At 39.9% G+C, this 25,445-nt stretch overlaps 1 protein-coding gene across 1 annotated transcript in view; it reads left to right on the plus strand.

Annotated features, from left to right (window-relative positions):
• The window catches only part of NR3C2 (nuclear receptor subfamily 3 group C member 2), a 349,492-nt gene that overhangs the window by 256,083 nt on the left and 67,964 nt on the right, over positions 1 to 25,445 (plus strand). The window contains exons 5-6 of the mRNA XM_030312947.2: positions 22,505 to 22,852; positions 24,595 to 24,739. Of these exons, the coding sequence (XP_030168807.1) occupies positions 22,505 to 22,852; positions 24,595 to 24,739 (493 nt within the window). The remainder of the gene's footprint in view (positions 1 to 22,504; positions 22,853 to 24,594; positions 24,740 to 25,445) is intronic.

Here is a 25,445-nt window from a genome sequence, read left to right on the forward strand (position 1 = left end):
TTCTGAATAAACATCTTCTTCTCCTCGTCTTCACAGTAAAATGTTATGATTGTGAAGATGGGGAGAGGAAGCTATTTATATTACAATAAAGTCCTCTGTTCTCACCTCTAGGACATACAGAAAACCATCCAGCTAACCTGCCAACAGTCTGTCAGCCTTCAGTAGTAAATATGTATGATATTTAATATCATTAGTTTCTGTTAAGGTGATGATTTTTCTGGCACAGATAACTTACCCTTTAAAGGCTAACCCAATTCTGGGGTGCCTGGGTGGCTCAGTCGGTTAAGCATCCAACTTCAGCTCAGGTCATGATCTCACAGTCTGTGATTCGAGCCCCATGTCAGGCTCTGTGCTGACAGCTCAGAGCCTGGAGCCTGCTTCGGATTCTGTGTCTCCCTCTCTCTGCCCCTCCCTTGCTCATGCTCTGTCTCTTTCTGTCTCAAAAATAAATTAAAAAAAAAAACATTAAAAAAAAAAGAATAGTATTAGAGTAAGAATATTATAAAAAATAAAATAAAATAAAGGCTAACCCAATTCTAACAGATTTTTTAAAATAATTTTATTGATTTATCAAATTATACATACTTGTTACAGCAATTAATAAAGGAAAGTAATAGTTCTCTGCAATATATTGAGGGAATAAAGATGGAAGAAGAGTCAAGACGTTTGCCGAGCACTTTATTTACTGATGAAAAAATAATGATTTACATTTTGGCAGGGAGGCTCTTAAAAGCTGAACTAGCAGAGCTAATAAAAATGGTTTCTTCAGAATGTGCTGCTTCATTATTTTGAAAAGAAGATCTATCAACAATAATATAAAGGCAGTTGCTGAGTTAGGTCAAAGAAGTCAGAAACTCCAAAATGTAATTGTGCTCTGTTTCTCCTTCAGTGTTTGTACAGTATTTGTTTTGAGAGGATGATAATATGGAACATGTTTAAATAGTGAGGAAGATAAGCAGTTGCTCAGTTACCAGCTAATTATTTTTTTTATATTAAGATTAATTTAATTTGTATAGGAGGGGATCATACTGTTCCAAAAGTGCATCTCTGATGAACCCATTCGTTGATTTGTTCAGCAAATATCCATTGCACACCTCTGAAATTCCAGATGTTCCACATGATGTTGCCGATGTAGCAAAGAGAAGACAGACACTGGCCTTGTTTTCAAAGACCTAATCTTTAAGAATGAAGAGATTTATTTTGGACCCGATAAGCATTAAAAATTGCAGCAGGGTACTTAAAAAACATCCTTACCGTTGATAGCGGCCCAAATCCCTGGAGTTCTTTCTCTCTGCCTTAGAGTGGTACCCATAGCTTCTTGACCTGTATTGATCAAAGTGGTGGCACCTCAGGATGACTTCCCATGACTGTGTCCCTTGATATTTGGTTGGTTTATCTTGCCTAGTTGCTTCCCATGCGTGCTGATCCCACCAAACGGCCCTGTGGCATCTGCTAATGCTTGCATGGGACATTGTCTAGAAGGGAGCAGCTGTGCAGTGCGAACTCCTGCAGAATGACCATAGCTCCTTCCCAGTTCCAACTACAGCATCTGTCAGGAAACGGAATTCTTCACTTCCTGTTGCTCCCTCAACTCAAGCTGTGAAAATAAGCTCTTCACATTCTTGCTGAAAAATTGAACTTCACTATGAAGATTTCTGGCTACCTTAGAGGTTTCTAAGTCATTTCTGGTCTTAGGACAACTGAAGCAGCTCTGGTTGGTCTCCTCAGAACATGTACCATGTCTCTGTCTCTTATCACTCTTGTAACGGATGCTAGGAAACGTGTGTGAAGGAAGGCTGGAACTTCGGGAGCCACTTTCTAGGAGGTCTCTCTCAGCTCCCTTCAGTTCTTGAACCACCATAGCATGTTAATATTTCCCTCAGAAACTTCAGAACTCACCTGCAGCAATGGCCTGAGAAGCCAGGAGACAAACTTGTGTAAATAATATTTTTAATGTTTTTATTCTTGAAGACCTCTCCACACAAAGTTTTCTTAATCTAGAAAGACTCAAACCAAGCCATTGCTAATTCTAAAATTAGTTCACCAGTGAAAACTCAGTTTCATCTTTATTTGGCATTTCATGATAATGACTTAGAAATATTTGCATATGTTAAGTAGCTCACTTTTTTTTTTTTAATTTAAAGCAGACACTTAAAGCCTATAGAATAAAAACACCTTTCCATTCTGTATATACTCCTATTTTTCGATAAATTGAGTTAAGTTAGAAATTTTAAGCCAAATTCAAAAGATAATGCAAAGGAACAACAGGAAGCCCAAGAGGACTGTGTAATTAAACGATCAGTCATTCTTGGTTCTCACTGTATATCACGTTCATCTGTCAAGTCTTTGTTTTAAACCCACTCACCCGTGCCCTACTCCCAGAGACCCTCGTGCAGTAAATCTGAGGGAGCACGGGCATCTTTACTTTTAAAATAGTATGCATTGTACATCAGTACACTAGAGCCAAGAACATCTGTTCTAGGGGTTACTAGAACACTGGCAGCAGTTTTCTTAGGATAAGAAAGCCCTTTCATTGTTTGTTTTTTGAATGTTTATTTCTTTATTTTTGAGAGAGAGCGAGCATGCACACGAGTGAGCTTGTGGTTCGGGGAAGGGGCAGAGAGAGAGGAGTAGTTGAGAGTCCCAAGCAGGCTCTGTACTGTCAGCCCTGTCAGTGCAGATCCTAATGTGGGGCTCAAACCCACAAGTGGGAAATTATGAACTGAGCTGAAGTCAAGAGTCAGACCCTTAACCAACTGAGCCACCCGGGCGCTCCTCTTTTTTTTTTTTTTAATGTTTATTTTTGAGAGAAAGAACATGAACAGAGGAGAGGCAGAGAGAGAGAGGGAGACACGAAATCCGAAGCAGGCTCCAGGCTCTGAGGCGTCAGCACAGAGCCCAATGTGGGGCTTGAACCCATAAACCATGAGATAATGACCTGAGCCAAAGTCGGAGGCTTAACTGTCTGAGCCACCCAGTCGCCCACCCTCATTGTTTTTTTTTTTAAAGCACCATTGTTTTATTTATTTTTTTCTACTTAGCATTACTTTTCTCTTTTTAAGTAAATCACTAATCAGCATTTGGAAAATATTTCTTTATCAGGAGAGGTGCCCTAAAAATGATATTTGGGGGCGCCTGGGTGGCGCAGTCGGTTAAGCGTCCGACTTCAGCCAGGTCACGATCTCACGGTCCGTGAGTTCGAGCCCCGCGTCGGGCTCTGGGCTCATGGCTCAGAGCCTGGAGCCTGTTTCCGATTCTGTGTCTCCCTCTCTCTCTGCCCCTCCCCTGTTCATGCTCTGTCTCTCTCTGTCCCAAAAATAAATAAAACGTGGAAAAAAAATTTTAAAAATGATATTTGAAGTTAATATATATTTGTATTTTCCTTGTCAACTCTAACAGCCCTTCAAAGGTCCATGTTCGCTTTTAGTCCACTGACTTTATTGGTTTGTGCTTTTCTAAGCAATAACTTTTTAAATTTTACATTTAAATGCTACAAATATTTGGGGCAGAGTGTTCAGAATGCAAAGATGAAGGAAGGTTTCTTATCGTCAGAGAGGAAAAGTCTGAAACAGTGACCATACAGCTCTCTTCTGCGGAGCCAAGAGTGAGGAAAGAGATGAGAAGGCTGAGAATAATCTCAGGAAGGAAACTGGGGGGTGAGAGAGTCCATGGAAAGGTTTGTGATTTTTTACGAGAGAAGAAACAGATTTAGAAATGCCATCTTAGGTGTCACCTCACGTTTGTTCATTTGCTCCTACCTCATACCCTGGACATGTGTAGACATTTGCCCCCACTGAGGAGAGAGAAAAGGAGCTAGGTTATATCTCCTCCCCCCACTTAGAGTGCCCCCATGCCAGCACTGTGGCTGTCCCCTCAAGCTGGTAGTCAGTGGGTCAGATGTTTGTGTATGTAGTGTTGTCCAAGACCTCAAGTGGGTCTGTTCTCCACACTGTTCTTCAGAGCAAAGGACATCTTGACCCACTTCTCCATTCTTTCCCAGTAGAGATGGTTTGGTCACATCATTAAACTCTTTTCAGATAATATTAGTGGTGACATATTGTTGGCTTTCCAGTTGTTTCGTGATTAAACAAAAATCCTTATCAGGCTTTAAATATTATATAAGAGATTTGATTAAAATACTGCAGAGTCTAAGACCGATTCAAAATAAAACTTAAAAGACTTAGCTGTATTTGATTTATTTACTCTAAGGTTCACTAACTGCCCCATTCCCAACAAGCTTTCGTATCTAGTAGGTCAGTTTTTTTCAAAATGTTTGACTCATTTTCTTCTTTAATAAACAGAATCTGAAGCCTCCCCTTAGGTTATTTGAAATTCAAAATAAATAGGATCCCGTGACTGAACATAACACAGCGAACACAAGGCTTGGTTTGTTTTCAACTCACATACACCCCTTTCGCCTCTACCTGCTTACCCTGCCCCTTGAAAGGTTCTGTGCCACTCCTAGGCTCTACCCTGTGTAACTAGTCCTTCCAGCTGCTCCAGTGTGCCCTCCACACCGCCAGTGACTTCTCCCGCCCACAGCTCCCTCTGGTCCTGCGCTACAGAGAAGTTCCTGCCAGTCAGTCTCAGTGGTTTGAGTGACAGCACACTTGGTCAGGCACAGCAAAGTCCTCTCATTTGCAGTAGACATAGGAAGGCCAAGAAAACCACCTGTATTCCTATGTGTACACGTTTCCCATCAGTGCTATAACAAAGTACCACAAACTGAAAACAACACAAATTTGTTGCCGTATAGTTCTAGAGGTCAGAAATCCAAAATGGGTCTCACTGAGCTAAAAGAATATGTCAGCAGGCTTTGTTCCTTTGTAGAGGCTCAAGGAGGAAATCCATTTCCTTGCCTTTTTCAGCTTCTAGAGTCTGCCCATATTCCTTGGCTCATGACTCTCTTCCATCTTCAAAGCCAGATTAAAGGCATCTCTCCTACCTTAATGTATTTCAATCTGTAGGGTCTCTTCTGCCCTATAAGATAACACATTCACGTGTTCTGGGCATTAGGTGGTAAATGTCTTTGGAGGACCATTATTTTGCCATCACACTATTAACAACCTATACCCATCAAAACACACTGCTGCTTTGGGATTTCTGGATTGCTTCCTGACTTGGGCCCTCTACATACTCACCCAGCTCATTCCCCTCTCCCCTTACCCCCTGGCACCACTTCTTTCCATGAAGCCACTCTGATTTCTTGCTCACAACTTTCTGGTTGTACCTTTGTCCACACAATTCTTAAATGGCCTACATATTCCTTCCGTATGCTAATTAGTCTCCATCACCCACCCCAGGCCTGCTTCAAACACTGCATCACCTCCACATTAAGTGCAGCCCTCACAGATCAATCTTTTACACAGTTGGAAAGAACTTTCACTCCCTTTTAGGCTGTTCCAGATATTATATATGTATGTATTTTATTAAGACTTCTTGTATAGAGTTTTTTATTACTTCCTTAGATGAAGTTAATTAGTACCTCCTCTGTGCTTCCAAAGCCCCTATTGTAGCATTTATCAGTTTTTATTACAATTATTTGTTTATAGGTATTTCATGCCAATTAGTCAAGAATTTCTTAGGAGCAAAGTTGTCCCTTTGTCTTCGTATCTAGAGCACTTGGAACAAGTTGGTTAGTGTTTAATAAATGCTTACTGAATAAACGAGTGAATGAGCATGCAGTTAAACCTTGCACATACATAGCTAAGCTGACTTTAGCAAGAAATTGTAAGTTTGGTTATATAGTTATTAAAGGCACAGTAGGCTTCATTTTGTAAACAGTCCCATAACAAAGATTCCAAGGATGATATTTTAAGAAATTTCTATAAATATTGTTGTTTCCATCCCTTTACCAAGAAGGTGCAGTTTCCAAAAAAAACATATAAGTCTTGATCATAATGTTGACTTATATAGTATAATTTGGCAACTTCTTAAATGATAACATATTGCAAAAAAGTTTTTGTGTATGTCTTCATTTACTGATGAGGAATTTTATGTGATTTTTGAACTTCCAAATTATGCTTATTTAACCACAGTTTTTGTCCCCAACATGAGAGAATGGCCATCTTGGGATAGCTCTTGTAGCTATTAAGGTGGAAATTCTAGCCCTGGTCTGGTAATTTGTAGTGAAGTTTAAGTTTAAGGTCAAGAGAGGCTAGTTTGAGTTGACCTGGAGTGAAAGGGCTAGAGAAATGAGCCCCCAAAATAAATCTGAAAAGACAAAGCCAAGAGATAATGGAAAGGAAACACAGGAGTGAGGGAAACCTGAGATGAATAGGTTAAGATGAAGATTTAGTTGAGCAGCTTAGTGAGATCCTAAATCCCAGGGATCATGAGCTACATCAGTGGAATCATGGTTTCCAGAACATTTGTAACCCAAGGTCAAAGTCAGGTATATGTACTGATTTCAGGTGAGAGAGGGACCTATCTTCCCAAGAACTTCACCAAGATTGACAGAAACAAACGCTCAGCCCATGTTTGGATGGCCAGTTGAGTAAAGCAGAAATAAGCAATGCTGTGTTCATGACCATAAACATGAAGACGGTATTCTGGCTCCGTTTCTGGGAAATAGAGAAACCTACAAGCTGAAGAAGGAGAATGTTATCAGACAGTATCTGTGAGGCCTCCACCCATTAGGAAAATGTGTGCCTACCTAACTGAACAGCATGAAACCACACTCATGATTGAAGTAACTCTGGGCAGGTTATACCTGGAAATTCCTTCACACAGTAGTCAGGTTTAATTGCACACTTAATTTGGCTGGGCGCAGGGCTAGCATTCATGGGATGGGGAAAAGGTGCAACTTCCGAAGATGAGAAACAGGCTATAAACCTAGGGGTGTGCACCTTTTTCCCTCCAGGTGGTGTCAGCAGGATGTTGACCATGGGGAGCAGTGCCAGCAACACAGCTGAAGGAAGATTATGCTTTGTTTCATTACAGGAACAGATATTATTTTAATGGATAGTTAGTAAGGAAGCCTATTGTATAAAGCCCAGCTTGAATTTTAATGTGAGAATGTTGAAGTCAGTCAGTCATTACTCATTTTTTTTTATGAGTGTAATAACCTACAGGATATGCACTTGTCAGTCAGTACACACACCCTTTGGGCGTGGTAGGGCACTTGGCCATGCCTTTTAAATTGTAAACCTGATGCTGTGATTACACTAAGCTGCAGGAACTTCTCTAGTGCACCGTATGTTGTGCCCATGTTGCTCATAAAATATGTTTGTGGTGTGGCACTGGTAATAAGACTTGGATTTCCAGAAAACTAAACGTAAGTTTTAAATGTATGGATAGGTTCCAATCCTTTACAACACCGGTGACACAAATAAGGAATTCTGTATAGAATTCACCTATCTGTAGAGAGCAGGGGAAAACCTTCAGTGCTTCATCTGAAAGGGCATGGCCAGCTCTCAGCTCCAGACATTTGTTGCCATGGGAGAAAACAGGCAGATCTTGCCAGAATTTAAGATTTCTTTTTGAGATATCAGAAATACAATTTTTTTGTGAAATATGCCACATTCTGAATGATGAAAATGAAGGGGTTTTTTTTTGTTGTTGTTTTTTTTAATTTTACTTAGCTTACTTTCCAGTTTGTGACTTTTGCTATCAAGGAAACTAACTTTAGGAGCATCATAAATTAGCATGCTGCTTACTTCAGTTCTCATTTGCTTGTTTTTATATAGTCTAGGAATTTAATTATCTTTCTAGCTTACTGTTCCTGTTTTTATCAACTTCCGTAGCATAGACCAGTGGTTCTCAATCAGCAGCAATTATATCCCTTGGAGGGATATTTGGCCAAGTCTGGAAATACTTTTGGTTGCCACAACTTAGAGTGAGAGTGTGCTACTGGCCTTTAGGGGAGTAGAGGGCCAGAGATCCCGCTAAATTGCATAGGCCTCTACGTTGCATAGGACAGAACCCAACAACAAATAGTTTTGTGGCCCCAAATGTCAATGGTGATACGATTGAGAAATCTTCATGTAGACCCTGTTTTTAATTTCTGTGTATCCCTCCTTCCCTTCTTACTTGCCTTTCTTTTAAAGCACTTTTTCCCAGATACTCTGTTTCCTCTTCCTGGAATCTCATTCAGAACCTTTAGGTTGGTAGTTCTCAATTTCAGAATGTAGAAAAAATCTACATGGGAGTTTCTAAAAAATGGAGACTCTCAGCCCCCACCTGTAGATATTCTGACATGTGGATCTGGGGTGGGCCAAGATTCTGCTTCTTGAAATAAGCAGGTGATTCTAAGGAAGACCGTGCACAGACCACAGTGAAAGTGGTAGGACAATCCTCGTTTTCATAATATCTGCTTCTCTGCACTTTTTTTGGATCCTTTATTAGTTGAACTCCTTAACTATATTGTTACTTTTACTAAGCTTTAAAAATTACATATCTTTTAATAGTTATTTACACTTTGGGAAATAAACTAAAATATTTATGGACAATCAGTCATCCAAGTAGCTGAATAATATATCTTACAGAGTTTCTTTCCAAAATTTCTGGTCTCTTTTCTCTACTTTTTTTGTAATATACTATATGTCTTTTCACTGGTTGATAGTGCTTCCCTGAAAATAAAAGATTAAAAACTTGAAAATATTAGAAATAATCCATGTAAGTGATTCCTTGACCAAACTGATGCATATGAACTATTACCAAAAATTGAGATCATAGTTTATGCCATGTAGTTGTTCCATGGAGGCAAAAATGGGAGGGCATTTATAGGCACATAAGAGCTATTTCTCCAAATGCTTCCTGGAACTCAGGAAAACTACATGTTTATGCAGATACCTGCCTTCAGGAGCTTCAGCTCATGACTGGCATCCCATGTATTATAAAAATTGAGTTCAAATCACAGGACTTTGATAGGTCTACAGCAGTTATTCAGTGTCTTGTTGAAATTTATAATTAGAAGGATACGTGGCAGTTATTTGGATCATTTATCAAGGCATAGCCTCTGGGATGTCATTACCAACACAGATGTCCTTCCACACAGATAAGACAACTTACAATCATTGTAAGTTGCAAACATCGTTGGTCTGCTAACCAGCTTGCCACCAAGGGTCATGGGTAACTTTGTTATCCAACTTTGACCACTTCTCATCATAATCCCTAAGAAGCTATTTTTAAGAAAGCTGGAATTCTATCTGGATGGCTTTGTGTTTATTGGCAGATATTAAAATAGTTATCAAATGTCCTGGGGAGAGGTCGTTAGCTTCTCCCTCATAATATTCATCAAATGTTTTTCATAATAAATAAATACAGGTAAATGTCTTGCTGAGCAAATGTGTTTTCACGGGTTTCCCTGAGCCCCTCCTCTGTAAAAATCCTTATGGCTGACCCTACCAACAGGCTACTGTACTTGAAATGATGAGGCCATGTATAGAAGTCCCCTTTACCAGTTGGAATCTCAGTGAATTCATCTTCCTGGAACTTTATTTCATCTGACTTAAAATGAGGAGATTAAACTGGCTGATTTGTGATGTTCCTTCTTGTTCTAGAAGGCTATAACTCTGTTAGAGTGCTCACAATATAGATATCCAACGTTGAATCGTCGGGAGTCCATCTGTGGCAGGAGAAGATCACAGCTTTTCTCTGCATCCCTACCCCTTCCCCAAGGATGTGTCAGGGTCAAGGGCAGAATCATTTCCCATGATTGCATCCACAGAAAGGAAATCATGCTGATGTGTCAAACTCAGCAGTACAAATTGGACCCTAAGATTAGGGATGGAGAGTACCTCTTTCCTGGATCCTGTCTCTAGTCTTGTTCTTCTATGAAGTTAAAGAGGTAAAACACTTATTTTTGGCTTTTCCCTTTTTCATCTCTCATTAGACTTTCTCAGGGTCAGAAGTGGCAGGGCTGCCTGCCCTCTCCTACTGTACTTGGCTTGCTGCTTCTTGGAGGGCACCTGACCTGCCTTTGTTATCATACCAAGGCTTCATTGAGCCCCTGGCTGCAGTTATTTTCTGGATAGACTAGCCTAGCTCATTGGGGCTTGGGGTGAAACCTAACATACTCTCTATTTCCCTTAACAGCTTTGTTAGAGAATGGCAACTGTAGTCCTCACGTTAAGACATATAACCAGTTTTTGAATGTCAGCAAAGCATTCATTTATTTATCTTCCCTTTTTTCCTCCTTTATTGCTGTGCAATAAAATGCTTAGACAAGTTCTGAGCATGAGAATACAGAAACCAAACAAATGAATGTAGAGTGTATCATTATTCTGGGCATATCTCATGATCTTTTATTCTCTGTGATCATGTCTGTAAAGGGAGAATAGTTGAATCTAAATTTTTTTTTTAATGTTTATGTATTTTTGACAGAGAGAGACAGAGCATGAGTGGGGGGAGAGCAGAGAGAGACGGAGACACAGAATCCAAAATAGGCTCCGGGCTCTGAGCTGTCAGCAGAGAGCCTGATGTGGAGCTCGAACCGACAAACTGTGAGATCATGACCTCAGGTGAAGTCGGATGCTTAGCCACTGACTGAGCCACCCAGGAACCCCCTGTTGAATCTAAAAAAGAATTTCTAGGGTTGCCTGGGTAGCTCAGTTGGTTGAGCGTCTGACTCTTGATTTCGGCTCATGTCATGATCCCGGGGTCATGAGGTCAAGCCCTGTGTTGGGCTCTGTGCTGAGCGTGGAGCCTACTTAGGATTCATATTCTCTCTCTTCTCTCTTCTCCTCTCCTCTCCTCTCCTCTCCTCTCCTCTCCTCTCCTCTCCTCTCTTCTCTTCTCTTCTCTTCTATCACCCCCCCATTCCTCCCCCCTTGCGTGTGGGCTCTCTCTCATACACACTGTCTCTCAAATTGAAAAGAATTTCTAATCCTAACTCTGGGCCCAAAGAAATTGCTATTAAAGAATACAAATTCTTTGCAGGGAAGGTTATAGGCTTGTATCATCCCCATTCAGTTATGGAAGTTAAAAATTATTATGGACACTAAAAATTGTGTTTTACATGGTGTGTAACTTAGAACCACATTGTCTGTTTGAAAATCTTAGCATGAAATTGGCCCTAACCCAAATCAGCAATGAGGAACTGACTCCTAGCAAAGACCTCTGCTCTGGGGTGACAGCCATGGGCTACCCCATTACACTAGAAGAGACTTGTTCTAACATCAGCAAAGCCATCAATGAAATTTATCATCAAAGACACCATGAATTCTTCCCAGTTACATATAGAAGTGTTAAAAATCACAACATGCTAGCAGACTATGTTTTAAATGAAGGGAAACCTATCTTTGGAACATAAGCAGAATACCGATAGGAAAATGGTAGGCAATTTGTGAGAAGAAACCCTAAGTGTTTTTGTTTAATATCCTTATTGTAAATGTGACATTACTTTAAAAATTACTAACAGTGGCATAAATATGAATTACAGCACAAAAGGAAAACTTCCAGAATGGCCCAATTATCCTTCCGGAACTACTTAAATCGTCTCCAGAAGACCTCCTCAGGGCAGCTCATCTTCTAGCTCTGGCAGAGATGGGCTGACTTGTTTTCATCTAAATCTACTGTTCTTTCTCCTCTGTGAAGGCAAAATAGATTATAAGGAATCACTCAATATAAAAAGGGATCTAATATTTACTTCTCCTAAAAGTTTCTTTTTGATGAGTTAGCATCATATTTATTAACAACTTTCTTAAATGCTTTCTTGGACCTTTTGCTTTTAGTGTAGCTAAGTGATGTACATTTGAATAATATTTTTGAAACTTAAGTGGAAAGCATATTCTTTTAAAGACTCTTTTTGTCCAGCCTGCCGTGCTGAATTAGGTTTTGAGAGAGTCACCAAAGCTCTGGAATTTACACTGTGGCAGAATACCAGATGAAAAAATAGCCGTTCATCTTCTAAACAGAGCTGCGAGGTCAGGCATGTGTGTCTGCCCCCACCCTGGCATGGCTCTGCTCACCACCAGGCAGCTGAGAAGGCCTCGTCCTCAGCAGGGACCTGAGACCTGCCAACACAAGACATCATCAGAGCGCCTCAAAATGTTTTAGTACTAACTCTGTGTGCAGAGAAAAGTTGGAATGAAACCATGAGAAGCAAATGTAAGAGAATCACTTATTCAAAAAAGGCCATTTGGTTTGGCTCTGCTTTATCTGGGAGTTTCCAGACCAATTCAGCCTGTATCCTGAAGAGATCCCAGCCTAGAAAAATAATTTTTTTTCAAGTACATGCATCATTGGCTACTATTAATTCCTAATTTAGACTTATTCTGATAATGTCAGTGGAATAAAATGTAGAGTAATATTTATTTAAAATGCATAAAAGATACAAACATTGACATTCTCTCTTCCCTCAGGCCTATTTAATTGCCCCCCCTCAACTTGAGTGGCATCCTGTTAACTCATTAACATGTACTTATTACTTAGCTTCTAATATGAATATATATTTTTTAATTCTGCTTGGCTTCTTTGTCTTGCATTTTTAAAATGTTAAAACACTAGACTAATAGTAGTCAGAAATACAGAATGTTTTCTGTGTTATGCCAGTTGTGAAAAGTACGTGTCTATATCAATTCATGGTATTATTATTCTGTGTTTTGTTATCTAGTTCAATTCTTTCTCCTGCTAAGTTTTAATAATTTTTAATCATTCAATTATAATCTCAACATTGGTAGTCTCGACTAGAACCTAGTCAGTTTACTTTTCATGTAAATAATGTAAAGTGTTACTTATAATTTGCTTAAAATTGAGACAATTTTATATAAAATATGCTGTTAAGTAATAGTCCATAAAAGATAATTAAAACTATAATGATGTGGCTCTAAGTAATTCTTTTACAGAAAGAGTATTGAGCTAAGGATAAAATATTTTGAAAAAAACTGGTATTGGAGATAAAACTATTCTCTTAGTCTGCATATTTTTCCATTCCACTCCATAGTTTTTAATTCTCAGGTACACAAATAGTAGTCATAAAAAAATCTGAAATTGAATTTAGGCATCTTCCCTCGTTGCATTAGAATTCTCGAATACTTGCAAGCCGTAAGGTCACTGGGTACAATTAAAGGGTCCAAGACGAAGAAGCCATTGCAGTGAAGTGAGAGCAGATGCTAAGAGGGAAAAACGGAATAATTGAAACCTGCCTAAATGTGACACTCAGGCAAATGTTAAAGCATTATATTTTAAATGTTCTCTGAGAGCTTATTTACAGAATGTTTTGCTGAAAATATTATAAAGAAAAATGCCATTAACCTAGGGTAAATAACCTCCTAGTATATCTATTGGATAAACTTTTATAAATACATACATACAACTGCTTAAGGTAGATCCTATTTAGCAGACTTGCTGGTTTGAGGAGGTGTGCATGGGGCCCTTTCTATGGGTTTTCTGCCCAGCATGTGTTCTAGCATCTGACCAGTTCTTTTTGGCCTGAGCCTATGGAGGATCGTGCTGGGGCTCAGGAATGCACAGTAAATTAAGCTGTGCACTGTAGTCTGTTTCCAGGTCACTGCCTTCTGCCTCTTTCTCATACCTTATTCACCCTTTGACCTTGTTAGAACAGTAATGTTTCTTCATAAAACATCCTTAATGAGACTATTTACCTTGCATACCCAATGAGATCATGCTTTGTGTAATAAATTCTGTGCTCGAACATGTGCCAAGAAGGCAACCCTTGCAGCTGTTAAAGAATTAACTTTTTAACTGAGGGAGGGAACTTTTGCTTGGTGTCCACAGCTATCATGGCTCTGTTTTTCTTATTTTAAGTATGTTATAAAACTAGATGGAGGTTTTCTCTACTTTTTTTTTTTTTTGCTTATTTATGTTTTGTTTTGCGTATACAGTTGTATCAATCTTGAGCATGGCATAGTTATTCCTAAAGAATGCGAATTTACAAAGCAGATAAATAATGTGTATTTTCTTAAGAATGTTCATTTGATTTCAAATATCTATTTGTGCAAAGAACTCAACTCTCAGGTGCAATGGAACTTAGGAACTTTATTTTTAATCAGAAGTAGTAGGTTCTTCCCCCATGAATTCTATTTTTCATACAGACCAGTTTGAATTCTGCCTCTTGGTATCTCCTTCCATCAGGATTACGGTGTCTTCACATGGAGCAAAAGCATAAAGCCTGGGTTGCCTGCTACAAGAGCAGCCCCTGAGTCCACAGACGTTGACTGTTCTGCCCAAGGAATTAGGAGAGAAAATATCTTGTGGATTGGTACAGGCTGTTATATGCCTCCTGTTAAAGAGATTAATAATCTCTTCAGTACAGGTAACCTAATGGTAACCTTGCCAAAAATTTAAGTCATTTGAGGGCTTGGCCCTTTTTCACACCCCTTTGGCCTCTTGGTTTGATGTCATCTGCAAACGTAATGGGGTTTCTCTCTTCTGTTTTTCCATGTCATTACAGTAGCCCACCACCTGCTGACTCTGCCACAGTCACAAGTGCCATCCTTGTGACCCCCTGCAAACCACTGCACCCCCCTGTACGATGGGGATGACAATAGTACCTACCCCACAAGGCCCTTAGGAGGATTAAATGAGATATTTTTAAAAGATGGTGTCCTAGCACTTAACATACAGATCCCCAATCAATGGTAGCTCTTTACTATTGCTTTTTCCCCACTAAGAAAATTACATAGTCTCAGGATTAGAAGAAAACCAAAGAGCCCATTTTAAACACAGAACTAAAGCAAACAGTCCTGTAGCTTATAGTGGTGAAACTGTTTCTAACAAACAAGGTGTGACTGCTGGGGGATAGGGTGGAAGAGAGCATAGAGGACTTGACGTGTTTTTTTCCATGGTGCTGGACCTTCTTCCAGGCATGCATTCTGACATCGCAGTATTTGTCTTTTGAGCTTATTTTGGAAAAATACTTCTAAATTTATTTCTTACCACATTTATAGGGGTAAGGGATTTATTCCTGTTTCTCAAACAAATATGAACCAGAGAAGTTCCTTTCAGACAAATGAAAGGCCGGAACGTACAGTGGAGGTCTGATTTTCTTCCATTGTGGGGCCACTGGATCTCAGTAACTCATTGAATCACGTTTTTCTACCTTTGGACAGAACTGCACTCAGGCAAGCAGGATGCCTGTCTACCTATTACTTTAGAGTTTTTAGAAAATAATATTACATGCTCTTGCTGGTAATTCATTCCAGGCTCTCTCCATAATGCATTCCAGAACACTTGAAGGAAATTCTCCTGATATCTAATCTCAATCCCTTCTTCTGCCCTTTAAACCCTTTATATCTTATCTTAACTTCAATGGGGATAGAAAGCAGATCCTCACCAGGGTTTGCCACGTGCCTTGTTAAGTTTCTGAAATTGCTATTTCGTCTTTCACGTCCCTCCTCACCCTCTACTGTAGAATAAGTCAATCCCAGTCTTTTCCCACTTTTTTTTTTCCTCTTCACTAAGCATTTTTTGTCCAGGGCTTTGTGGGTAAAAGATTTGTCATTTTGTTGTTCCCCCTGAGACTTCCTTGGGGTATGTATCAGCACATAAATGGCAAGGTGCAGGTAGAAGGTGTTCCATGTAACCAGCCCACGGTCCACCCCAGCTGGCCTTGAGGTGCCGGCTACTTCCCTGCCCCACCACTGCTTACAGTTCTGCGGGAGTAGGGCCCCAGGGGTGCCACGGGCATGGTTAAGCGTCTGACTGTCCGTTTCGGCTCAGGTCATGATCTCACAGTTCGCAGGTTCGAGCCCCATGTCAGGTTCTGTGCTAACAGTGCAGAGCCTGCCTGGGATTCTCTCTCTCCCTGTCTGTCTGCCCTTCCCATTCTCATACTGTCTCTGTCTCTCTCTAAATAAATAAATAAACTTAAAAAAGAAAAGAAGTCGTGCCACAGAGAGCTTTGGACCTACGATTTATGCTCAGCCCTGCCACTCAATCCTATGGCAATCTCTTGCTTTAATACAAACCTACCACCAAGAGGCCATTTCTCTGACATTGTTTCCTCTTGTAAGATTCTTGCTTGATTTAAAGTAGTCTCAACCTGGCCAGACCTCGAAGACATGCTGCTTCACCTTCATAAGTCTGGCTGTCTATCTAGCCCCCAGAAGTACCTCGTAGGGAGGTACTTTGCACCTTTCTGACTTTGCACCTTTCTGACTTTGTACCTCTGGCAGGGAAAGTGTCAGAATACGTCATTGGGGGGTTGTCTTCAGAACCTTGTTACCCTCTCTGCACAATTAGTGGACCCCTCTTCTGACTGCCTCGGTCGGATTCCCCTGAGTCTCTCTTCTGAGATTTGGCTTCTGGTCTGAGGGACTCCCCTCTTTGAGGGGAAGTCAGTTGTGCTTAAATTTGGGTGGATTCCCAACACAGGAAGGTGGCCTGGTCCACATGGGTCTTCCGTAAAACATGAATCACACTAGAAGCAAACCAGGACATGGTGGGAATTAATGGCAGAGGGGTATTGTAAATTGTGACCTCCCGTAGAAAGATACAACAACTTCTCCCTGCCATTGTCTGACTCTCCAAATATATTGTCAGTACCACCGACCCCAAACTTATCGTTGCCCGCTTCATAGACCTAATTACTTTCTTAGGTATTGATAGAACGTCCCCAAGATTGTTATCTCTTGTCTAGGCTCAGATCTTGTTACTCAACATTGCACTGCTCACAAAAACAGCATACCTCTACACAGTGGGTGGATATTGGTTACCTGCTAAGTAGTGAATAAATATATTCTACAGTAGCCACAAAATTATATTTATTAAAGATACAAAGATGTCTATAGATACCCTGTGCACATATTAAAATTAAACATATGGAGATCCACTCATTCAGAATGTCTTTTTTCCTCAGGTTTATTGAGGTTATGATTAACAAATAAAAGATTATATATATTTAAGGTGTACTACATGGTATTGTGATATAATGTGCATGTATAATGATTACCACAAGCTAATTCGCATAATACATCACCTCATATAGTTATCATCTGCGGGCCTGTGTAATGTGGAAAGTCTTTTAATGTGGTCAAAGTTAGGTTTCAGTTTGTCTTAGCATGTGTTTCTATGCTAATAACATTGATAATGCCTGTTAATTTATTAAATTTTGTACATTAACATGAGACTATTCAGAGATACTTTTTAAAACACTGTCTTCAAGTTCTTTAACCACTCAAGGAGTATTTATAAACAGTTGAAATGCACTTTTTTATTATCCATTGAGAAGCTAATCATTTATTCCTAAAGCAGTGTAGGCACATTGCCCCTGGATGGTCGCCCCACTCCCATTAGTATGTACTGCCTTGGGAACAATATGTGTTCTTTTTCCTGTTAGTACCAGTTAGAGAGGTTTTGCTGCAAAACTATTAAACCTATAGAATGGTGACATTCCTTCCTTTGGTTCTATGACACAGAAATACTCTCTGTCCCCCTAACTCTCTGAGCATGTCTTCTCTGGCAGTAGGAAAGCAAAGAGAAGCCACGCAAACAAAGAGGATGAGGAGGATAGGGCAAACGGGAGCAAGGCGAGGGTGGCAAGAGAGAAGAGAGAGGAATGGGTGGGTACTGTTACTGTCCTGTGGCTTCAAACCAGAAATTATATTTGGCCCGTGAACAGAAAATCCATGGTTTTGTATAACCTCAGTCTATTCTCTCTAATGTTTACTGCCAAGACCTAAAACTTCAAGACATTTCTAAGATGACAGAATTCTCACTTTAAATTTCTCCAGTGAAATGTCATGATTGAAAAAATCTCATACTAGTCTTTTATTCTACCCCAGAAGGGGCAGGGGGAAGGCTGTCCTAATTACCCATTTCTTGAACTAAAATATCTCTAATTGAACATACTTGAGAAAGATCACGATGAAAGTAACATGAACCATGGGAGAGTCCCATCCCACCATCTTACTGTGAGATGCAAAAATGAAATCATTCCTATCCAGCCATCATTCTTCCACACCAGTAGTTTGTCAAAAACTATGTTACAGGTCCTGTCCACCTTGGGACATAGAGTAAACCACAAAGGAAGACCTGCCATGCCATGTCTCAAGGCCTTTGTGAATCGTGAGATCTCAATGGGAATTCTTCACACTTTTCATAAGGTTCCACCAGATGCGCCCTGCTTGCTGTTCTACATATTGGTCAAGATAGGAAGCAGGGCCTCCCCACTGCACAGCTCCTGGGGTGGTGGTGGGGGGGGTGGGGAACAATCGTGGAGAGCCTGTAGAGTTCTGGCCTCCAGCAGTGCCGGGAAAAAGTAGCTGCCCAGATGTTGCTGGTAATTAAGGACTTGGCAGCTGAGGGCAGCCAGGAAGCACATACTAGTTATTGTAACATCGACATAGAATGAGTGGGGGCGCCTGGGTGGCGCAGTCGGTTAAGCGTCCGACTTCAGCCAGGTCACGATCTCGCGGTCCGTGAGTTCGAGCCCCGCGTCAGGCTCTGGGCTGATGGCTCGGAGCCTGGAGCCTGTTTCCGATTCTGTGTCTCCCTCTCTCTCTGCCCCTCCCCCGTTCATGCTCTGTCTCTCTCTGTCCCAAAAATAAATAAACGTTGAAAAAAAAAAAAAAAAAAAACTGTTTAAGAATGAGTGAAACTCCTTTAGGTCCAAGTGGGACTGGGACATGTTTAAATTCACATTAATGTACCCCTCCGTGCACCCTTCCCCCCCCCACACACACACACAGCTGTTGCTGGCACTTAAGAAATGAAGTGTGGCTGTGGCCACCTTGGAGCATGGGTCCCCAAGCCCAATGCCCATTAACTCCATGTTAATTTAGTAAGGTGGTTTGTAGGCAGTGCTAAGACCCCCAACCAATTTATGTTCACTGATGCTTTGGATAATGGAAACATGCTTATTAAGGATCTTTGGCAAAAGATTTTCCTGTGTAATTAGCAAACATCTTAATTATACACTTGGATTTGAAGCTGTGGCTAATCTTAAAGTATAAAAATAATGCAAATTAGATAAAGAAAGAAGGATTAGAAGGGAAACCATATAGCATAACTCCATTAATAGAGTATAATAATTTATTAAAGTTTCTCAAAATGTGAATTTGAATTAAATTCAGCATTTATTAAGTACCCATAAGCATAATGGAAAGGATGTTTTAGGAATGTGTAAGACACTATTACCAACTTTTAGGGACTTTCATTTTAGAATATAACACGTATTAGAAGAGCAGCATAAACTTTCCAAACACTTTAGAAAGGCTACTTCGAGTAATATAACTAATTATGTATCTCCCGTGCTTTTAGAAAAGATATTGGATGGATACACATGGTTGCAAAATCTACACACTGAAGATATTTATTACCTTGAGCTGTTTAAATAAATATAGATTATTACTCAGTTCCAAGCGTGTCCCACATATATTCCCAAAATCATAGGCTAAAGTTAAGTGTAACTGAAATACCAAACATAATGTTAATGATCTCTTCAATAGGTTATGCTACAAGCCATAGCCTTGTGGATAAGTGCTAGAGAAAATGTTCATGATATTTTATAGCATTGACCTTAAGTCAGCCATGAGAATAAACACAGCAGTATAGACCTAAGGCCAAAAAGAAATATGATTTTTACAATTAATTTGCAAGCAAATATCACTTTTAATAAAATTTGAAACTATAACCCTTGGCTGTTGCTAGTCAATCAAATTACAGTTATCATCAGATATAGTCTTATAAAGAAGGAGGACATTTTATTTTATTTTTTTAATTTTTTTTTCAACGTTTATTTATTTTTGGGACAGAGAGAGACAAAGCATGAACGGGGGAGGGGCAGAGAGAGAGGGAGACACAGAATTGGAAACAGGCTCCAGGCTCCGAGCCATCAGCCCAGAGCCTGACGCGGGGCTCGAACTCACGGACCGCGAGATCGTGACCTGGCTGAAGTCGGACGCTTAACCGACTGCGCCACCCAGGCGCCCCAAGAAGGAGGACATTTTAATGAACTGGAATATTTTTACTATTTGAAGAATTATGGAAAGAATGGGAGTAACACTGAAATATTACTTCAGGTGTCAGCAGTAACTTTCAACATGTTTTTATTTTTCTTATCCATTTAGCCCTCTGTGACATAGGAGAGGGGAGCCTTATCGTCTCCATTTCTCCTTGAGGCTTAGAGAAAAGTTTATGTGACCCAGGCAGTTCCCAAGTATCTAATTCCCCAAATAATCAGTATGCTATCGATGAGGCACTTTGCTGATTTTTTTTCTTGGTTGGTAGCTCACTCATTTGTTTGTCAGAAGCATCTTAGTTACATACCGTAAGTTTAGCACTACTGTGCAGTACTTGTCGACAGCTTCCCATTAGCACATGTGAATATGATACGTTTGCTTTTCATTAAAACAATTCCAAACATCAGATTTTTTCTGCCAGAAATCTTTTATTGATGGAGGTAGTCTGTAAAGAAATGAAACGATTTGAAATGACTGCTTTAAAATTGTTTTGCTAATTTTAAAACTCCTTAAAATATAGGAATTCTATCTTTTAAGCCCAGTTCCAGTATTTAATAGATGTGTGGCAGGTAGATCTATTGTTGGCCAGTGGCTTGTCGTTCATCTAAATTGGTAAGTGTTTCTGGGATGAATGTGGTAAAGATTAATGGCCATGATTGTAATCATGAATGGTTATTTCTAAAATCAAGCTAATTAGTGTGGCATATTTGTACTCTACATTAAACATGTATGCTAGAAGTCCCTCACGTGTTTGAACTAAGTAGAGTTTTGAAATTCTTCAGTGAAATTGAAAACCTTACAGGCACGCCTTACAGGATGGCTCAGTCAATTGAGCATCATACTTTGGCTCAGGTCATGATCTCACAGTTTGGGTTTGAGCCCTGCGTCAGGCTCTGTGCTGAAAGCATGGAGCCTGGAGCCCGCTTTGGATTATGTGTCTCCCTCTCTCTCTCTCTGCCCCTGCCCCTCTCGCACTCTGTCTCTCTCTCAAAAATAATAAAAATAAAATAAAACCTTACAATTGCAAATAAGTTATTACTGTAGCTCTAAGCTCAATTTGGCATTTCTAAGCTTTCTTTTCTTTTTATCCTTTAAGTCATACATCAAGGGGCACCTGGGTAGCTCAGTCGGTTAAGCATCCGACTTCGGCTCAGGTCATGATCTCACGGTCTGTGAGTTCGAGTCCCACGTCAGGCTCTGTGCTGACAGCTCAGAGCCTGGAGCCTGCTGCAGATTCTGTGTCTCCCTCTCTCTCTGCCCCTCCCCTGCTCCCCTGCCCCTCCCTATCTCTCTTTGTCTCAAAAAACAAACAAACAGTTATCTGTCTACCCATTGACCCCACACACCTGCCATCCAAAACCCAACCTCCCATCTACCTAACAGTCTCCCTTACATCTCCCCATTCTTTCATTTCTCGTCTATTTTAAGTGCCCTTGAGAAAAATGAGAAAGAAAAGCAATTTCTGTTAAAATTAATACTTACTGATCCTTTGGTTTTAATTAAAATGACCACATTATATTTATTGTCCAAAATATGGCACTTGTAAGAATAAACAGGGCATTATTGGTAATCATGCTGGGAAAACCAGCATAAACCAGGACTGTTCTGGGTAAATCAGAACATAATGTCACTCGTACATAATAAGTTCTCCTAAAAATCTGAAGTGAGATTCTAATATCGTAGTATGATATTTTTTAGTTAGATTATATAATATGTGAATTGTTGATTTGTATTCAAAATATAGAGTGGGTCAGATTTTTAAATATTGTATATGTGTGCGTTGGTGTAATTTAAACATGGTTTTTTGCAGCATTAATTCCTATACATGTAGTTAGCTTAGTAGTTAGCTCTCCAATTTGAAATCACCTAGATATTTAATTTATTCCATCTTGTTGCCTTGCTTTGGGGTTGATTGCTCTCCCATTAATCCAGTGGAAATCTATAAATCACTTTCTCCAGGTATACCATTCACCAGCGTGCCACGGGGGCTGTAAACGAGGAGGAATACCCAGTCTTTGTGTTTCAGTGGTTCACAGTATAACTGGGGATTAGGGCTAGCAGAATTTATGCCAAATAACCGCATAAGCCAGCGATGACACATGGACCAGAACAGGAAGAGTAAGTGGTAGAGAAGTACAGGAACTAGTAAAGGGGCCAGCAAAGCTAATTAGAGGGAGTAGAGACTGCATTAGAATAAGACCCATTCTAGCACTTGTTGGCAACCTGGTGGAAAATAGGCGGGAGTTACTGGTTTATCTAAGATTTAATGGAGACATATGTAACTTATTAGCATATGAAGTAATTTTACCTTCCTCTGAACGCTCATCTCTATCATGTGTTAGCTGTGTGATCTTAGACCTACCTATTTCTTAACCCTTCTGGCCTGTTTCCTCATTATAAAATAAGAAACTTAATGGTGCCTACTCATAAAATTGTTAAATTGGTTAATTAATATAAAACATTTAGGACTGTGCCCGATATTAGAAAATCACTGAGAAGGCTCTATTTCTGTTACTGTGACAAGACATCTTTAAAAGAAAAGTAGTCAACTAAGTCAATGTTTAATTGTAACTTACCTCATGTAAGGTATCCCAATCCTAATTTAAATTTTCCGTTATTATTTACAATTTCTTTTACAGCTCGAAAGTCAAAGAAGTTGGGCAAGTTAAAAGGTATTCACGAGGAGCAGTCACAGCAGCAGCCCCCGCCCCCTCCCCCACCCCCCCAGAGCCCCGAGGAGGGGACAACGTACATAGCTCCTGCAAAAGAGCCCTCGGTCAACTCAGCGCTGGTTCCTCAGCTGTCCACAATCTCACGAGCGCTCACGCCTACCCCTGTTGCGATCCTTGAAAACATCGAGCCTGAGATCGTGTATGCAGGCTACGACAACTCAAAACCAGACACAGCCGAAAACCTACTCTCCACTCTAAACCGCTTAGCAGGCAAACAGATGATCCAAGTCGTGAAGTGGGCAAAGGTACTTCCAGGTAGGCATGCCTCTCCTTTCAAGGTCTGCATCCTGAAGAAGAGAAGTCAGGGCAACACATTTCACTATCTCCCCAAGAGTGCAGTTGGAGTTAGCTTTCTGTCAGTTCCTCATAACCAAATTTTGTAATCGCTACCAAACTAATCAAGTGTGTAGGGAAAATCTGTCAATGTGCTCATTTCTCCTGAGCTGTTAGGGCTAAGGGTTCTGTTGTTAATCTACGTTTCTTGTGCTGGTGATTGAAATAGGACATTTCCACCTCGAATTATCGATAAGGTGAAATACAATCTGTTTGTGAAAATGCAAGTTGAGCCCATTATTAGCAGCTCATAACCAGGGCTAATCTGAGCATAGACCAGTAAACCATGACCTATCAAGTAAGTTGTAGGAGATCCTGAAAGACTGTTCTTTCTGAAAATATCATCTTGCCTCCGGCACCCTTTAAATTGTCCTTGAAATTCCTACTGTAGTCACTTTTTATGCTATAGAATTTTATTAATAAAGTCCTTCTTAATCTACAGAAACATCACTTAGAATTGTTATCACATTGTCCCAGTTCGTTAATCAAAGCAGTTTCTTGGGGCGCCTGGGGGGCTCTTTCTGTTGAGCATTTGACTGGATTTTGGCTCAGGTCATGATCTCACGGTCATGACATTAAACCCTGTGTCAGACTCCGCACTGGGCATGGATCCTGGTTAAGATTCTCTCTCTCCCTCTCTCTCTGCCCCTCTTTTCCACTCGCACTCTCTCTGTCTCAATAATAATAATAATAATAATAATAATAATAATAATAATGTAACTTATAAGCAATTTCTTGGATTACCTATGGTCAGCCAAGAGGCATAAGAAAAAAGATTGGGGAAAGCTCTGATGATTGGGTCTGTGAAGAGGAACATGTCCTGGTGAAACTCTGCAAACAGAAGAATACCATGATGTCCCTGGGAATACAGGGGGTGAGAAAAGGAACAAAAGATGGGCTGATGTAAGCCCAGAAATGAAGACTGTAAGAGAGAGGAGGACAGATGCCAAAGACACTTACTCTACTTTATACCTTTGTTGAAGTCCAGTATTCTCCCAGACGAGGGGAAACAAGGAATAGTACTTTTTCAACCACTGCAAATTCACAAAAGTTAACTGTAGATATGTAGGAGTTGACAGTTATAAAAAGTCTTTATTTGAATGTTAATGTGAATAGGATGAAGCAAGTTTTACAAGTTAACACAAATTCTTTCAGTCTAACCAAAGGTTTTAGACCATTACCCACAGTGAAGCTGTCTGAACTCCCTGGTTTTGTTTGTTCTGGCAGTTCACCCTCATTGAAAGTTTAGGGTGAATTTAAAATGAAACGTTGGAGAGTCTGGGTGGCTCAGTAGGTTAAGCGTCCAACTCTTGATTTTGGCTCAGGTCATGATCTCACGGTTCATGAGATTGAGCCCAAGTGGGGCTCTGAACTGACAGGGAGGAACCTACTTGTGATTCTGTCTTTCTCTGCCCCTCCCCTGCTCGCACACACATGCATGCATGCTCGCTCTCTCTCTCTCTCTCTCTCTCTCTCTCAATAAATAAACTTAAAATAAGATGTTAAACAGGGCCATGCCCATGGTGGGTGCTCCTTAAATGGCTATTGAATTGATCTGAGTCTGTTAGAGAAAGGTGACTATTTGGGGTTGCCTTAAGAAGCGTCTTCCTGGAATGTACTTAAATGCTAAGTGTATTTCTGTGATTAATTGTTCTGTTCTTCAGGATTCAAAAACTTGCCTCTTGAGGACCAAATTACCCTAATCCAGTATTCTTGGATGTGTCTATCATCATTTGCCTTGAGCTGGAGATCGTACAAACATACAAACAGCCAATTTCTCTATTTTGCGCCAGACCTAGTCTTTAATGAGTAAGTACCTATTAATTAGCCTTCATAAAATAACCTGCAGAGTTATTTGTTATGCTTTTTTTATGATTTCTAAACATAAATCATATGTATATTTGTGAAAGAATCCACTGACACTAGCATTTTTAAGAGTAGAAAATCTATCATTTAAGAATTTAAAAATTACTTTTTGCAAAATTATAATGCACGTGTCTGCGTATATATAAATCAGTTTATATAGATCTCATATAATATGTGGGAATTGTCCCAAAAGAAAGATGATCCAGTTGGCTCTAAAAACTTGACTGGTACAAAGCCACGATTAATAGAAAACAGTCTCTTTTGGTATCTACTCCAGTTGAGAAGACTATCTAATTTCTAGGAAATGTGAATGTATGAAGTGTCAGTTTTTACATGCATTCATACAGTGGTTCTTTTGTTAAGAGTATACAGCTGCTCAATGTGTTTTCATGACAATCATAATTATCCTTCTTTGCAATCATAAAAGAAGCCGAAATGTTGTTCTGTAGTGAAACGTTTTTAGTTTTATGACGCATTTTAAAAGATCAAAAGAACTGTAAGAGATATTTCTTTGGCCATGAATTCCTTCCTATGTTACGTTTACATTTCAACGCCGTTCTTATTCCACGTTAGCACATTTCTCATATGTTTGTTTCCAGCAGTGCTTCTTTGTAATTGTTGGGTCAAGAAATACCTAAAATAAAAAGGA

This window comes from Lynx canadensis, chromosome B1, assembly GCF_007474595.2.
Source record: "Lynx canadensis isolate LIC74 chromosome B1, mLynCan4.pri.v2, whole genome shotgun sequence".
In the NCBI taxonomy this organism is placed as follows: Eukaryota; Metazoa; Chordata; class Mammalia; order Carnivora; family Felidae; genus Lynx; species Lynx canadensis.